The sequence below is a fragment of the Malus domestica genome, chromosome 03 (genome assembly GCF_042453785.1).
Source record: "Malus domestica chromosome 03, GDT2T_hap1".
Lineage (NCBI taxonomy): Eukaryota > Viridiplantae > Streptophyta > Magnoliopsida > Rosales > Rosaceae > Malus > Malus domestica.
This window is the reverse complement of record NC_091663.1, coordinates 9185553-9203727: the sequence shown is the minus strand read 5'-3', so window position 1 is coordinate 9203727 and position 18175 is coordinate 9185553. Positions and strand designations below refer to the sequence as shown.

At 36.6% G+C, this 18175-nt stretch overlaps 3 protein-coding genes and 1 long non-coding RNA gene across 4 annotated transcripts; all 4 read right to left on the bottom strand.

Moving 5' to 3' along the window:
• Positions 1-3277: 3277 nt before the first annotated feature.
• Positions 3278-5720, bottom strand: LOC103427177 (uncharacterized). The gene is made up of 3 exons (XM_008365249.4): positions 4667-5720; positions 3746-4288; positions 3278-3544 (listed from the first exon to the last, which is right to left on the bottom strand). The coding sequence occupies exons 1-3, from the start codon at positions 5597-5599 to the stop codon at positions 3443-3445; spliced, it is 1578 nt and encodes a 525-aa protein (XP_008363471.1). The 5' UTR covers positions 5600-5720; the 3' UTR covers positions 3278-3442.
• Positions 5721-7345: 1625 nt separating this feature from the next.
• LOC103427202 (putative pentatricopeptide repeat-containing protein At1g12700, mitochondrial) lies at positions 7346-8743 on the bottom strand. The gene has a single exon (XM_008365273.4). The coding sequence runs from the start codon at positions 8741-8743 to the stop codon at positions 7346-7348; it is 1398 nt and encodes a 465-aa protein (XP_008363495.4).
• Positions 8744-10404: 1661 nt separating this feature from the next.
• Positions 10405-11334, bottom strand: LOC139194425 (uncharacterized). The gene is made up of 2 exons (XR_011579240.1): positions 11233-11334; positions 10405-10479 (listed from the first exon to the last, which is right to left on the bottom strand). It is a non-coding gene; the product is annotated as an uncharacterized lncRNA (long non-coding RNA).
• A 3328-nt stretch (positions 11335-14662) lies between these two features.
• Positions 14663-16905, bottom strand: LOC103421832 (putative pentatricopeptide repeat-containing protein At1g12700, mitochondrial). The gene is made up of 2 exons (XM_070818908.1): positions 16184-16905; positions 14663-16078 (listed from the first exon to the last, which is right to left on the bottom strand). Exons 1-2 carry the CDS (start codon positions 16761-16763, stop codon positions 14931-14933), a joined length of 1728 nt encoding a protein of 575 aa, XP_070675009.1. The 5' UTR covers positions 16764-16905; the 3' UTR covers positions 14663-14930.
• Positions 16906-18175: the final 1270 nt, after the last annotated feature.

The window sequence follows — 18175 nt, the reverse complement described above, 5'->3', positions numbered from 1 at the left end:
CTAAAAGCGCTTTCAATCATTTTAAAAGCACTTTCAAATCAGCACTACTTCAACCATATGAATTAGTGTCCTCCCCTACTTGAAAAAAAAAAGAAAAAAAAAAGAGGAATTCTTTAGACGAGACTGGCATTAATGCTATATGTGTATTAACCGTTGGATTTGATTTCCATAATTGTTAAGATCTTTTATCTCAATCTCAATTCACTCATTATTTGTTTCGTTTAATGTTACATAATATTGAAGAAAAATAATTTTTTGGACAAGTCGAGCTATTTTTGGCGGTGGTGCGCGCACTTGCGACATATAGCCTTGATTTAATAAGTACCATTGAACAAATTTGTATAAAGATGTTAACTTGTTACTTTGTTGGCAAATGGATGTTTACAGGTTTGTTTGGAACTACTTTTAAAATGACTGGATGTTCTTTTAGAGAATGCTTTTGGTTTCCAAAAACACTTAAAGTGCTTCCTACAAGAAGCACTTACTTTGTGCTTCTTGCATGAAGTAATAAACTGCTTTTCCAGGGTTTACTTATCATTGTATTAAGGATTGGTTCCAAAAACAATTTCACTAAAAACACTTTTAGTTATTTTAAAAGCACTTCCAAACCAGCATTACTTCAGCCATCGGAATTAGTGTCCTCCCTTATTTGAACAAAAAAAAAAAGAGGAATTCTTTGGATGGGACTGACATCAATGCTATATGTGTTTTAGTCGTTAGATTTGATTTCCATAATTGTTAAGATCTTTTATTTCAATCTCATTCACTCATTATCCCGTATCGTTTTTAATGTTACATAGTATTGAAGAAAAATAATATTTTTGGACAAGTCGAGCTTTTTTTATTTCAATCAATGCGAAGAGTTAGGCTAGTGTGGGGGCTTTCAGTCTCAGTTTAGCATCCAACACATGCATTGTGAGTGTCGAAAATCATAAGATACTCAATTTGTAAGCGTGGGTAGTCAAAACTGGGAGTGCCAAAATCGTTAGAGAATGTTTGCTCTGGGAATATTTTTATTCACCATCCTATTTATCATCGTTGAATGAATTTAAAATTTAAATTTATATAATGAATAGACATAAATCTCAAAATTTAAATTCTATCACTTGAGGGTGATAGACCATGCAAAAAGGCACCATGTTTGCTTTGGTACAAAACGTGATGCTTGTGCTCTATTTGGTGACAAGACGTGATGAGAGATAATACCATGCAAAGCTTGACCAATTGGGAAAGTGTTACCACATTCAAAGATTTGTCTAATAAAACCAAGGCATTCATCATCATCCATTATTATTACATTATTGTGTGAGAGAGAGAGAGAGAGAGTCGTGCATACACTCTCTTATGGAAAAGCTGTACCAAAATTGATGCAATTGATATCTTCATTTTTCCCATCAAGTTATCATTGGTTATGAGTTCTACTCGCGGAAGGTATGGTTTTCCGTTTGGGAGTGTGTCTATACAAAACTGATAACTCATCCAAGTATTTTTGTTTGAAGTGCTTTTATGGAAGCATATTGACACCCATTTGGATATGCTTGTTTGGAGCAAGTCCAGTGTGCTCTTTAGCCCCGATGGACCGGCGATTCCAATCATCCAATTGCCCCAGCAATCGGCTCTAGCCCATAATTTTATTTTTCTATAAATATGTTATCATTATCTTCCAACTTACACCATAATTTTATATTTTCTCAAATACTTTGGATTGTAATTTCTTATTTAATGACATGTGGTACAACGAGACCGATTAAAAATCATATATGAAATTACAAATAAAATTATTTTTTATTATTTTATAAAATAAAAAATACTAATATTTTATTGCCTATTGCCATGACTATTCAGTTTAGGGGTGGAGATACAAAAGGCAGTTACTGATCACTGAAGGCTATTCAATAGTGAGTTGCCCTAGGGGGCCTTTGCAACGTTGGAGTTGCTCTTAGAAAATCACTTATGGGCTTCCATTAGAAGCACATCCAAAACTTTAATATAAGTGTTTCCTAAAATAAGCATACATCATGTACTTCTTTTTGAAAAATAGTGTTTTTTAATATTGGAGAAGTTGATGTTGCACCACACAATTAATTGCTATACCGAGAGTAGCCCAGCTATTTATAAAATATTTTGAACATTTTTTTGAAAAATATGTTATAAGCGTTTTTGGTGTTCTAAAAGCATTTCATGACCTCACCTCACTATTTTCCAACTTAGTTAATGTCATTACAAATTTTCGTAAAACCCAACCTAGTTTTATGAATGACCGTTTCATTGTTCTGAAAGGAGATCAACAATGGAAGGGATGAAATGGAAATGATGAAATGACCATCTTAGTCTTACCCGTGAGACCCACCTGCAAGCTACTAACGGAGGAATAACAGAAGTTCTAATTTCGGGCATAAATCCTAACAAACTTAGATCACAGGGGTAAATGTGCATTTTTTTTACTACAAGGGCTATCATCCGAATACCTTATAACCACGGGAGACTATTTATCCAATTAGGCCTTAAAAATAATACCATTCTAATAATTAGTGGTGAAGGAATGAGACCGGATCATTTCTGTGAGAATCTTAAGAATCAATTCAATCTAGCCGTGCACCACGAGGCTGGAAATCATTTTGAATTCTTTTATCCTTTCCACGTAGCAAGGCTCGATCTTCTAAGTAGAAAAGTACTCAACAGCCTCATGTAAATCATAAACACACAAAAATTCAAGCAAAACCCAATTTGAATTTCGTGTTTATACGATCAAATTTGTCGACTTTTTCGCTGTGGGACTCGGAACTTTGAAGTTTACCGGGTAGATATCGCATTTGGGCACGTGGGAGGACAGAGGAACCCTCTGGTGTTTGCTGACGAGGTTGCTCACTTTGTCAACCTTCTCGTCGCACATCTAGCACAGCGCCGCCTCGTCAACGCAACAGAGGACGTTCGCCTCCACCGCCTCGCAAACGTTGCACTGAAATCTCCTTCGGACACCCCTACGCCTGCAAGTCCATCCCCAAGCGCAAGCTCCTATGATGGGAGGATTACGAGGATGTCTAGCGAGAGATTCATATCATGCACCACCTCTCCGAGGACCCCCACGTCGTCAGAATCCACGGCATCTACGAGAACGCCACTGCCGTCCATTTGGTCATGGAGCTATGTAGTTAACGGCTACGATGAATTGATCCCTAGGATCCTAGGATCCCCTCAAAAAGGATTCGGAGAGGATCCTGGTCCGAAGGAACGGGAGAGAACTTGAACAAAATCCGAATTTAACTCCCTCTAATGATGAAGTTACAACTGAGTAGCTGTCTCATTTCATTGATGATATTCTATGAACTTTCTATTGAGCTTTCTGTATTCTGTTCCCATCAAGAATCTCGGACCGCGGGAAACAGAACCAGATACAAAAAAATAGATCAAGGAGAGATGTTTCCCAATTCCTATAAGCTACCTATAACTCACTAACCTCACCTAGTCTGCAATTGTCGACCAACAAGTACATGGTCGAGTTCTTCTGCGATGGAAGAATTCTACAACAATCTTTCCTTGGTGACTGCAAAAGGAAGTTTCTTTCAGTTAGTAACGGAATTGTGAACGAAAAATATGAGGATTGTATTAGGAATCTAGGATCTGTGAGTGCAGTAAAATCAGTAACCCTAATTCATAAGTCTGATTGCTATATGCTTTTACGTGTTGTAAAAGAAACCATGCATTCAAATGACGAGTCAAATTTCATGTGCTGGAAACACCATACCTTTTCCCAACGAAGAGGATCCGGCCTTTTCAGTACTACGATGGAATCAACTTGTTCTGGTGAGGCCATTTTCCATCGGCAGTGAGGAACGGGAGATTTGTGACGAGTGTAGTAGCCAATGATTTTCTTTCTACCCTCATCATAGCGAGTTGAGCTCAAGTAGAAAATGAAGGGTTTCTGACATGGGTGCTTGGACACAGGCCTAGTGTTGAATGCATATGCTGTGTAATCAGCTCTTCTATACCAATTCAGAAAGGTTCTGGAGGGCGTCTCTAGTTCTCTCGGAGACATGATTCCCCTAACAATTTGAACTACATAGCCCCATGATACAGAGATGGACCAGTATCGATCTTTATCGTAGCAGATTGATTGCTGCATTATACTAGCTGAGTCAAGCTTGACGGACCGGGATAGATGATGAAGCGCTTTCACTCGACTCATGTGCGGGAAAACTGGTTCAACTACATCCAGGTGGTGAAGCGACACCAATGGAGTCACAGGATGTGCGCTCAGAAGGCCTAGTAGGTCTCCATACACATCATACTGCACAAGCACAAGACACAGAGTTCATAGTTTGTATTTGGAAGTTATTTCAACAATTCTTGCTTACCAAGAAATGTAAAATGACACCTGAAAACTCCACCACATAAAATTTCATCTACGAAAAAGCCACAAAAATTGAAGCCAGAAAATGGCTGATGCAAAATACTCAATAAGAATGTAACTCACTAGTACTAAATCGCAAAATTCTTGTCACCGAATGAAGTGGCAGATGACACAGTCGTAAATAAACAAATGAACATTTCCACTTCATTCGGATCCAAAATTTTCCGATTCAATCAAAATACTCAGGAAAAAAATGGAAAACAAACAGAAAATCTACCGATTTTCAAACATTTTCATCTTTTGTTTCCCTCGTACCTGATGAAATCCAGTTTCCTTGGTAAGTGGCACGCCTAGCTCAGCCATGCAAGCCTGCATTCGATCATCACTGCCGTATAATCCAGGATAGCGCTGAATGCACCGGTCCTGCATCTTTTCCAATTCCACTGCCAAAGGATAACTTATAGCAAAACCTCCTCCGCCATACGCCATAGAATACGAGAAAAATATGTTCTGAATATGACTCTCTGACGAGCTTCCCACATAATAAAATTGCGTGTGGTCATACTTGTTAAGAATCCTCACCACATTTTCCACCATAAAAACCGTGTCATCGTCCCCCATCACAAACCATCTCACATCCTTCACTCCGAGCCTCAGTGTCTCCGAAACCACCCTTGAAATCCTCAACGCAGATCGCTGTCCCTGGCGATTCGTGTATTTAAATCCTCTGGTGTCACCTGAAATCCGAATCTCGGGTAGTCCCTCATTTCTTCTAGTCCTCACCTTTTTGTCCAACCAAACTACCCCTCTAGTTTCCTTAGGCCTCCACCAAACTTTGATGTATTCCTTCCTCTTCTCCCACAAATTCGACGAAGCAGCTATCCCGAACATAATGTGTTTAAGCTCCGTGTCGAATCTGTGAGGCTTTTGATAGAGTACCGGCACTTGTGGGGATTCTTCGTCGTCTTCTTTGCCATCCTCCCCGAGTTTGAGATCAGCTGAAGTAGCGACATTGGAGAGGGTTTCCAGATGGCGTTCGGTCGAGGGATCTAAAGTGGTGGTTGGACAGTCTTGGCGGTCGTAGAGAAGGCTGTTGGAATAGTAGAGGAGATAGAGAACAGAAATGGTGAGAAAAACCCAAGTGAGGGTGGCTCTTAAGCCTATCATTGGCGGAGCCACTAGAGCAGGTGATGATTTCTTTTCGGAGTCTTCGAGTTTGTGGTTGCTGTTGGTGCTGCTGCCTCCCATTTCTGTTGAGTTTGGCTTCGTGAAAGGAGGTGGCAGAAAGATGGTTTCCTTGCAAAATTGTTCGGATCAGAAAAAGAAAGAGAGAGAGAGATGTGTGTTGTGTCCTAAAGTTTGTTATGGAATGAACGAAGTCGACTGCGAGGAAGTTGGAAGTTGATTGACCTTTCTGCCTAAATGACACATTTTGATCATGTCTAAATTGCTAGAAGGAGAAATTGTATGGTTTGGGGGAAAGCAGGCAGTTTTTATGACAAATATTCATGCACACCAACCTCTTTCTCATGAAGATTTTGGTTTCCTTTCAAGAATTGTAACCGAAAAGAAAAAACATTGATCATATAATTAGCATGTGGAACAATTGAATGTGAGGCAAGAGGTTTATACAAGAAGCTGGGGGAAAATTTGGGTGTGTCTTGGCAGGTTGAGTGACAAGTATTTGTCCAGTTAAAACATGTCACGTGTTAAAAGTGTTTATGTTTTAATAACACTCCGATTTTGTAACTCATGAACGAAATTGGACCTATCACTTAGCACGCTTGGTGAAAATGCACTCTCCACTCAAGTTTTCATTCCATAGAATTGTGTATGTGTGTGTGTGTGTGTTTTTTGTTATAAGTTTTGGTGCAAGGAGGTACTTTCTTGAGTCTCGACATAGAAAGCTGTTATTCACACTCATATAGTTTTAATGGTGAGTGTAAGATACCATCTTTGAGTGTCAACACCAATTTGTGGTGGCATAATAGTTAGACAAGATTAAAAAATCATGATAAATCGATTGAACTAGCCACCTAACCATGGGCGTAGCCAATAAAGGACCAAAGTCGTTACAAGCCTATCCTGACCATAGTATAAGAAATTTGTAGTGGCCTCAAGCCTAAAGTAGTAGAACCGTGAGACATGAGAAAAAAAAAAGACAAATTGTACTCGTGAAAATGTTACTTTGAATGACGTCGTGCCTTATATTTTTCTAACAGTTTTGTTATTTTGTCTTTGTGGTTTAGTGAAACTCAAGGAGGGGGTTTTAAAATCAACAAGTTAAAGTTATTTCTAAAGCAACTTAATCAACTATTATTTGCAGCTCTCCTCTCCTCTTTGCCCTCATTTTTCTGCCAAACAATTCAAATCAGATTTCTTTGTATTTTCTTCCTATATTCTGTACCTCCCACTTAGTTGTATTATACACTTCTTTTGATTCTCTCTTTTAAATTTAATGAGTATGTTGATTTTGTGAAAATTACTTCGATTGCTCTCTCACAAAGAATTCTGGCTCCGCCACTGCAACTAACGATGCTTCTAATTAGCAAAGTTGTGAGACCAACAACGACCACCCATGTCAAATGATTGAAAACCGGCTTGGTGCGTTGTTTCAGCTGTACTCATCAAAATCTAGCAGTTGGGTAATGGGATTTGGTGTGGACTCCATCATCTATATATTACATTGTTTGTTTGGTGCCAAATTCGACTGTTGCCTCACAACAAAATTATAAATAAAAAAGAATAAATGAATGATCCTGCTGCAGAACATTATCACACACTTGAATGTTAGCAATTGCAGCTCCAAACAATGACATTGCTAACCCAGTTATCACAATATGCTAAAAGTGTGGCTCCCAACCAAAAGGCAACAGTGAGAATTAATCAAACGGAGCACATGTAACATCCATGGTTTTCAAAGGTGAAGCAGCTTCAAAGTTCATGAGTAGGTTCTGTTTCAACATTCAAATACGCAAATTGACTTCACAGTGCTTATTCTATCAACGGCAACAAAGCGGGATCTACTTTATCTTTAGACAATAACTCAAGAACCAATTCGGCTGTTGATGCATCTGCAGAAAAACCATTCTCCACCATTTGTTGAATAAGTCCCATCGCCCTTGATGTCTCATTGTTATTAAAAAGCCCTCGGATAATTGTGTTATAGGTGCAACCATCTGGCGAACAGCCTATCGCTTTCATTTCTGAAAGTAAATTTTCCGCTTCATCTATTAGACCCGCATTACAAAGTCCACTAATCATTATGGTAAATGTCTTGACATTAAGCTGAAGTCCTTTTGATGATAAACTGCTAAAGAGATCCTTTGCGCATTCAACTTTTCCACTTATGCACAAACCTTCGATAAGAATACTGTAAACCACAATATTTGGATCCAAATTATTGCCTTTCATCTCTTCAAACAATTCAATTGCCTTAGACAATTGTTGGTTTTTACACAGACCATCCAGTAATACAGCATAAGTTTGAACATTTGGAAGAGGGCCACAAGCTTGCATCTTGGAAAACAGCTTTTGTGCATCGCCTATTCTGCCTTCCTTGCAGAAACCATCTATTAGTGTGCTATAAGTAACAGTATTTGGAACCAGTCCTCCACCAGACATTTCCTTAAAAAGCAACATTGCCTCATCTATCCTTCTATGCTTACAATAGCCATTTATCAATATGTTATAACTATAAGCATTAACAATGAATCCCTGGCTAAGCATTAGATCAAAGACTTCCTTCGCCTCACTCATTTCTCCTCGCAAGCAAAAACCATCCATGAGCGAACTGTAAGTAACCACGTCAGGCTCTATACCTCTTTCGGTCATCATTTCGACCATGCCTTTTGCTTTCCCAACCAAGCCCTCCTTACAAAGGGTGTCGACCAAAACACTGAAGGTTTGCAGATCTGGAAAGATACCCTTGCTCACCATTTCATTCAACAGTCTCGCAGCTTCTTTCCACTCCCCTAATTTGCATACTCCGTGAATCAAAGAATTATAGGTAATGATGTCGGGGTCAATACATTTACTCATCATTTCAGAGAAAAGGTTCAAAGCATCAACAACCATAGTATCCTTGCATAGACTGTCGATGATCGTGTTATAGGAAACAATGTCAGGCTTGCAACCTCCTTCTTCCATTTTCCTAAGTAGTTGAATAGCTGCAATATTGTTACCTTTCATGCACAGACCCTTTACTAGTGTGTTGAATGTAAACACGTCTGGCTTACAATTACCACTCTCCATCATATTATTCAGAATCCGGACAGCATCAGCCTCTCTATCCTCAAGAAGGAAGCCATTGATTAATGTGTTGAAGGTCACCACATTCGGTTCAAAACCAAGTTTGAAGAATTTTCCCAAGACTGACAAACTAAACCCCATTTGGTTGAGATGGGAAAAGCAATTAATCATTATGTTTAGGGTGTAAACATTAGGACGAATTCCCGACGCACCCATTCGGTTATTCAAGGAGATGACTGCCGAATAATGTTTTAACTTAGTGACTTGAGTCAAGATTTGAGTGAAATGGAAAACGGAAGGCAGACGACGCATTTGAAGCATTTCGTCGAACACATGGAGTGCATCCTCAAGATTAGTTACTTTGACACGTTGAAGCAAATGGGTTTTTGCAGATTTGGTTGGATAAGAACGTCGAGAGTGAAACGGAGCCAAGTAATTGTTGAAGAACAGAAAAAGAGTAGATTTATGAAGAAGACAAGGCACATGCGGCATACCTCTTGCTTTCACTCTCTGTCTGCTGCCGATGCCATAACCAACCTTCATTGTGGTCGTCCGCAGCATCTTCAGCATGTTTGCGAGCGAGCGAGTCTCAAACTTCCAACCGGCTTCGTCGATAAATCTCAAGTTTCATATCCTTCCAAATTTGCTTTTTGCTGTTTTTGTTTTGCAGAACTAAGGACCGATTTTATCACAGTTTTTTGCTGTTTTTGTTTTCCTGTTACCCTTTTAATTTCTTTGCAAATCATCATTTATCACAGTGGTGAAAATGTGTTATGCATTTACATGACGGTATGATTCGAACTCCGTCAATGATTAATTTAACATTTAACTTACTAACGCTATTGTTTCTCTAAAAAAAAAAAAAACCGATTTTATCAGTTCCAACAGAAAAACAAAACAAAAAAAAACTTATCCTTTATTTATTTTTCTTACTATTTTCTTTCATAAATAAATATATTATTATTGTATTTACCATATAATATTTAAAAATTTTGAGGGAAAAAAATATAATATTTAATTTTTTTTTTCTTTTTACTGAGCCCTAAATTTGACATAGCCTTCACCTCTTCTGAAATAACCCAATGTCTTAAAAACTAGCCAAGGTTAATTAGTGCATTAATTATTTTTATTTGAAAAAGAAAGAGAAAAATAATTTAGTATATTATAAAGTAACGAGTACGTACTCTACCTTGAGTCTAGACCTGTAAACGGGTCAGTTTAATTGAGTTTGGCTCGGTTTCAACCCGAGCCCCTATGTATGGGTTATCCAAAATCAATCTGTGAATTTAACGAGTTACTCGAATCAAACCCGTTGAGCTAATGGGTCACCGTTTCACCTATTAACACCAGGTACCAATTTTTTTATATAAATTTTTTGTAGAAGTAACCATACACGATTAAAAGTGAAAGAGTTCAAGAAAAGTAGACTGGATGCTTAATGGGGCAGAAGTTCTTTCATATGTGATGAGTTGTTTTTTAGTCAAACATTGTGAAGCTTCCCAAACAAACGCCAAAATTCAGAATCTTCCCACGCTTTTCGTCCCTGTAAATCTACACAATCAAAACCTCCAACCATAAACTAACTCAAAATTTCATTTTTATATAATTGAAAAAGAAATATGATATTAAATGGATGAAGAAAATGAAAAAATGGGAGTTCTACCGCTTGAGAATGGCTTGACTACTTTCTATCGGTGGTCAGCAGGTGCTTTCTGGCCATTCGTCGAGCGGCGGCGCTTCAGCTGCTGGAAGAAAAGAAGAGCCGCAAAGGATGAGAATGGTGGTTGGGGTCCTGAGCTAGATTTTCGCATAACCGCGCGAAGGTTGCAGTTTGCTTGGAAGAGGACGGGATGAGTGACAGCGGGATGAGTATGGATCTGAGAAGAAAATAGGAATTAGCTTTTCTTTTAATGAAATTACATAAATATCCTCAATTAAAATTAAAAAAGAAAAAGAAGCCTATTTTCTAGTTTGCCGGCCATGATCCAAGACCTCCATCCAATTTTGTAACTCATGAACTAAATTGTACCTTATGTTTTAATAACTCCAATTTTGTAGAGTAAAATTCAATTTACCTTCTCATGTTTGAATGCAATTACAAATTTATAAATATTTAAAACATTTCAATCTTATACGTTTAGTTATTACTAGAAAGTTGACCCATGCTTTGCTACGAGATTAGAAATTGTATAGATAAATATGTTCGAAAAAACTGTAAACTCAAATTAAGTGTAATGAACAGATGTCTAAGTTTACAATGGCATTTAAATTTGAACCAATAAATATGTAAAATGGAAAATTGAAAATCCATTTTGGTATATTTATGTTTAGAACCAATAGGGCGTGACCAATCGATCATTTGAATAGAGTAAACAACTTTTTTTCATCAAGAAATATTTTTGTTTTGTTACTTTATAAAGAGAATTTGTTCGGAAGGATTGAAAGCAAGCGGATTCAACTTTGAAATCCCATAGTATGAGTAGATTAAAGAAACAATTTCTCCAATTACATTTAATAAATAGTCAGAAACAATGTAATCGTAAATGTAAAATCACATGATCTAATGATCAAAAACCATGTCAATCACTTAGATATCAAAAAATAAAAAGCATATGGAACTGAGGACTTACTTGAGCTAAGAATTTAGATAATATGAGTTGATGCTCTCAATTTCATCAACATAATAAAGTCTGCATTTGATGCAATTTTAGTAAATGGAAACACCTGGCATCAACAAAAGAAAAATAAATAAAGAATAAAGAAATTTACATTAAAGTTTTAGAACAATTTATAGACAAAATGAGAATGTAGGAAGTAAAATTAGTACAAATTTATGGACAAACATGAGTTAAATTACTGTAACAACATATTAAGACAATGAAGATGGAAATTGATGTACTATTTGACAAAATGAAATGAAGGGATGTTCAAAGATGAGGAAAGCATGTTGAAAAGTAGAAATTGTATCTCATATGCATTAAAATGATTTACAAATCCTAATTGACTTATCACAAAATGAGTACAGTAGAGATTGAAGAATGTAATCAAATTTGATGACCCCAACTAAAGCAAAATTAATGAACACTATGCAAATGAAGCGGGGGAGGAGGAAGAATTAGGTCTTGTTTGGCAGTTCGGACTGTACTAACTATTTATGTCGGATAGGATAAATAGCCACATGATAGTACTGACTAAATTAGTCGGGCATTTGATGCAGTATTTGACTAATAACCGTATTATTTGTACTGTGTTTGGTACTGAACCGGATAGGACAAGGGAAAAAAAATTGACAAATCTTTGTTTGTTTGTTGAACTTTTCTCATATTTATACTTATTGAAAACCACACAAATTTTCAAATAACAAAGAAAAATAGTAATTCCATACATCAAATTCAAAATATTTTCCAATAACATAAAAGAAGGTTCACAAAAAACAACTACAGTCATTACGTTATATAGATTAATCCAACCACATATCTAAATTCATAAAATATACAAATACAAGTTGGCTTCAGTAAGAAACAGTTTGTCCAGATAGCCACAATGTATGCATGCTGCTACTTTGCTTTCAATAAGACAATTCTCACATTATCTACTATGGCAGCAACTCTTATTCGAAAAATGATTGAGATTACATATCGGCAAGAAATCTGGAGAGTTACTCATATATCGTCACGTGTCACTCGATATTCGAGATGTAAAATTATTGAAATTCCATATCGACAAGAAATCTAAAGTTACTAACATATCGACATGTGGCACTCGAAAATCGTAGACATAAAATTATTGAGATTCCATATCGATAAGAAATTTGTAAAGTTACTCACATATCGACACGTGACACTCGAAATCCAAGCCAAAAAATATTGAGATTCCATATCGACAACAAATTTGGAGAGTTTTTAGCGACACGTGTCACTCGAAATCTTACTCGAAAAATTATTGAGGTAATTTAATTTAAGTAACCATATTAATTCAATTAAAATAATAAATTATGTTTGCCTTATGATCCTTTGACCTCCTTGGTTGGAGATGAATTTTTGTCACATGACTATGTTTGGCCTATGGCCCTTTGGGCCCATTGATTGGAGATGGTAAGAAATATGGTCTGTCATTGTTCATTAAAATATTAATTTTTTGGAGAGCTATAGGGATAAAGGGAGCCATCTGGCCGGACCAGGATCCTCTCCTGAGCTAAGGATGAGGATCCTTCTTATCAAGGGATGTGAGCCGTTGGATGAAAATCCAACGGCTACAATTATTATAACTTTAAAGGGATCCTCTGTTTGTAGCCGTTGAATTTTCATCCAACGGTCCACACCAATTGATGAGGAGGATCCTCATCCTTAGCTCAGGAGAGGATCCTGGTCCCCATCTGGCCCTTGTTCGGTTGGAGATGGCCGATCCGACCAGAGAACCATAGAGCTAAAAATAGTTCGAAATGACACGAAAATCATCTCCAATCGAGGGCTAAGTCAAAGGACTTATGGGCCCCATCATGGCAAAACCAGCAATTGAGGCCAATCGGCTGGCCATCCCCAGCCAGCCAACTTGCCCGATGAGCCCAGCCCACGTTTTTTTTGATGAATTTTTTTAGCCCAACTCACTTTTTTTTTTCTATTTTTTTTTAGCGCAACCCACTTTTTTTTTGGAAGAATTTTTTTCTAAAAAAAAAATTCTAATTTTTTTCCTACATCATTTCTCACATACCTTTCACCATTCCATACTATTTTCCCTTATTTTATTTCAATTCTTCATATTCTATTTTCTTCCAATAATCTTTCCTTTAATTTTTTTCAATAATTCTCTAATGGCCACCTCTTTCAATAATCTTCCAATATGTCCGAAAATCTTATTTTAATATGATAGTTTAATTTAATTAACCATATTAATTCAATTAAGGTAATAAATTATGTTTGGCCTATGGTCTTTTGGCCATCTCGGTTGGAGATGATATTTTTGTCACAGGGCTACGTTTGGCCTATGACCCTTTGACCCATTCTGTTGAAGATGGTATGAAATATGGCATGACACTGTTTATTAAAATATAATTTCTTGGAGGGCTATAGGGCTAAAGAGAGCCCTCTAACCCTATTTTCGTTGCCTTAGAAGACTAAAAAATATATGATATTGGATGTGATATCATAATTGTCAAAGAGATAATGCACTTGAAAAATTGTAATTTTGTAGAATATGGGGGTATACTTATTATTTGAAAATTTTATTAAATGAGCATTGTTCACTATGCTTTGAAAAAAAACACTTGTTTTAGAAATATAGTAGACCCTACTTCTGCTTTTCTCCATTTTCACCACTTACCGTATATTATTTAAAAATTCTTCCTTTTTACTCTACACCAAAATTAGGTGTAGCGTGGCTGCTAGATTGATATTTTTGTGCGTTTTAAAGAAATTGTTTATGCTGTGTTGTGCTGAGAGAATAAACATCTATAAAATAAAGTTGTTGAGCGTGTGGTAAACTTTTTTTTTTTTTGTAAAAGTGCTTTAACAAAAAAAAAAAAAACAGTATCTGAGTTTTTGGTAAACTTTTTTATAAAACTGATGTGAATATGTTAGCTGACTAAAAAAGATATTTGAATGTAATATAATAATTGTCAAAGAGAATAATGCACTTGAAAAAATTGTAATTTTGTAGAATATGGGGTATACTTATTATTTGAAAATTTTACTAAATGGGCATTGTTCAATATGCTTTGAAAAAAAAAAAAAAAACACTTGTTTTAGAAACATAGTAGACCCTACTTCTGCTTTTCTCCATTTTCACTATTTACCGTATATTAGAAACATAGTAAACCCTACTTCTGCTTAAAATCAATAAAGCAAAACGAAAGCAGAGAGCAAACACCACCAAATAACAAGCAGCATACCTCTAACAAAGTTGACAAAACGCCTACCCACAAGTAGCCTGACGCTTCCTCCCGATAGGTAACTAAGCCGAAACACTCTGCTTTGAAAACTGAAACTTGCAGCTGAGTAGATATAGCAAAAGAAAAAGAAAAAAAAGGAATAATCCTACAGCAGAAATTTAGTGCAGCTGAAATTTAGAATGTGAATCACATCAACATTAGTCGGAATAATCCTGCTGCAAGACACCATCACACACCTGAATGTTAGGCGTTGCGGTTCCACACCATGACATTGATCAATCAGATATGACCATATGCTAAAAGTTTGGCTCTCAAGGCAACAGTGAGAATTAATCAAATGGAGTACAGATAACATCCACAGTTTTCAAAGCCGTAGTAGCTTCAAAGTTCATGAGTAGGTTCTGTTTCGACATTCAAATATGCAAATTGACTTCATAGTGCTTATTCTATCAACGGCAACAAAGCGGGATCTACTTTATCTTTAGACAATAACTCAAGAACCAATTCAGCTGTTGATGCATCTGCAGAAAAACCATTCTCCACCATTTGTTGAATAAGTCCCATCGCCCTTGATGTCTCATTGTTATTAAAAAGCCCTCGGATAATTGTGTTATAGGTGCAACCATCCGGCGAACAGCCTATCGCTTTCATTTCTGAAAGTAAACTTTCTGCTTCATCTATGAGACCCGCATTACAAAGTCCACTAATCATTATGGTAAACGTCTTGACATTAAGCTGAAGTCCTTTTGATGATAAACTGCTAAAGAGATCCTTTGCGCATTCAACTTTTCCACTTATGCACAAACCTTCGATAAGAATACTGTAAACCACAATATTTGGATCCAAATTCTTGCCCTTCATCTCTTCAAACAATTCAATTGCTTTAGACAATTGTTGGTTTTTACACAGACCATCCAGTAATACAGCATAAGTTTGAACATTTGGAAGAAGGCCACAAGCTTGCATCTTGGAAAACAGCTTTTGTGCATCGCGTATTCTGCCTTGCTTGCAGAAACCATCTATTAGTGTGCTATAAGTAACAGTATTTGGAACCAGTCCTCCACCAGACATTTCCTTAAAATGCAGCATTGCCTCATCTATCCTTCTATGCTTACAATAGCCATTTATCAATATGTTATAACTATAAGCATTAACAATGGATCCCTGGCGAAGCATTAGATCAAAGACTTCCTTCGCCTCACTCATTTCTCCTCGCAAGCAAAAACCATCCATGAGCGAATTGTAAGTAACCACGTTAGGCTCAATACCTCTTTCGGTCATCATTTCGACCATGCCTTTTGCTTTCCCAATCAAGCCCTCCTTACAAAGGGTGTCTACCAAAACATTGAAGGTTTGCAGATCTGGAAAGATACCTTTGCTCACCATTTCATTCAACAGTCTCGCAGCTTCTTTCCACTCCCCTAATTTGCACACTCCGTGAATCAAAGTATTATAGGTAATGATGTTGGGGTCAATACATTTACTCATCATTTCAGAGAAAAGGTTCAAAGCATCAACAACCATAGTATCCTTGCATAGACTGTCAATGATCGTGTTATAGGAAACAATGTCAGGCTTCAAACCTCCTTCTTCCAGTTGCCTAAGTAGTTGAATAGCTGCAATATTGTTACCTTTCATGCACAGACCCTTTACTAGTGTGTTGAATGTAAACACGTCTGGCTTACAATTACCACTCTCCATCATATTATTCAGAATCCGGACAGCATCAGCCTCTCTATCCTCAAGAAGGAAGCCATTGATTAATGTGTTGAAGGTCACCACATTCGGTTCAAAACCAAGTTTGAAGAATGTTCCCAAGACAGACAAACTAAACCCCATTTGGTTGAGATGGGAAAAGCAATTAATCATTATGGTTAGGGTGTACACATTAGGACGCATTCCCGACGCACACATTCGGTTATTCAAGGAGACGACTGCCGAATAATGTTTTAACTTAGCGACTTGAGTCAAGATTTGAGTGAAATGGACAACGGAAGGCAGAGGACGCATTTGAAGCATTTCGTCGAACACATGGAGTGCATCCTCAAGATTAGTTACTTTGACACGCTGAAGCAATTGGGTTTTTGCAGATTTGGTTGGATAAGAAGGTCGAGAGTGAAACGGAGCCAAGTAATTGTTGAAGAACAGAAAAAGAGTACATTTATGAAGAAGAAGACAAGGCACAGACGGCATACCTCTCACTTTCACTCTCTGTCTGCTGCCGATGCCATAACCAACCTTCAAAGGAGAAGCAAATGTGGTCGTCCGCATCATTTTCAGCACGTCTGTGAGCGACCAAGCGAGTCTCAAACCTCCAACCGGCTTCGTCGATAAATCTCAAGTTTCATATCCTTTCAAATTTGCTTTTTGCTGTTTCTGTTTTGCACAACTAAGGACTGATTTGATCAGTTCCAACAGAAATACAAAACAAAAAAAACTTATCTATTTTTCTTATTATTTTCTTTCATAAATTAATATATTATTATTGTATTTACCATATAATATTTAAAAAGTTTGAGCCAAAAAAATATAATATTTAAAAAGTTTTTTCTTTTTACGGAGCCCTAAATTTGACATAGCTTTCACCTCTTTTGAAATAACCCAATGTCTTAAAAACTAGCCAAGGTTAATTAGTGCATTAATTATTTTTTTCTGAAAAAAGAAAAAAAAATAATTTAGTATATTATAAAGTAAAGAGTACATACTCTACCTTGAGTTTTGATCTGTAAATGGGTCAGTTTAATTGAGTTCAACTCGGTTTTAGTCCGAGCCTTTAAGTATGGATCACTCAAAGGAGAAGCAATTGTGGTCGTCTGCAACATCTTCAGCATGTTTGCGAGCGAGCGAGTCTCAAACCTCCAACCGGCTTCGTCGATAAATCTCAAGTTTCATATCCTTCCAAATTTGCTTTTTGCTGTTTTTGTTTTGCAGAACTAAGGACCTATTTTATCACAGTTTTTTGGTGTTTTTGTTTTCCTGTTACCCTTGTAATTTCTTTTCAAATGCCCTTTTTTATCACAGTGGTGAAAATGTGTTGTGCCCTTACATGACGGCGTGAGTTCGAACTCCATCGGTAGCTAATCTAACATTTAACTTACTAATGCTATCGTTTCTCTCAAAAAAAAAAGGACCAATTTTATCAGTTCCAACAGAAAAACAAAACAAAAAAAACTTATCTTTTATTTATTTTTCTTACTATTTTCTTTCATAAATAAATATATTATTATTGTATTTACCATATAATATTTAAAATTTTTGAGCCAAAAAATATAATATTTAAAAAGTTTTTTTCTTTTTACTGAGCCCTAAATTTGACATAGCCTTCACCTCTTTTGAAATAACCCAATGTCTTAAAAACTAGCCAAGGTTAATTAGTGCATTAATTATTTTTATCTAAAAAAAGAAAAAGAAAAATAATTTAGTATATTATAAAGTAACGAGTACGTACTCTACCTTGAGTCTAGACCTGTAAACGGGCCAGTTTAATTGAGTTTGGCACGGTTTCAATCCGAGCCTTTACGTATGGGTTATCCAAAATCAATCTGGGAATTTAATGGGTTACTCGATTCAAACTCGTTGAGCTAATGGGTCACCGTTACACCCATTAACACCGGGTAACAATTTTTTTATTTAAATTTTTTGCAGAAGTAACCATACACGATTAAAACTGAAAGAGTTATAGTGTC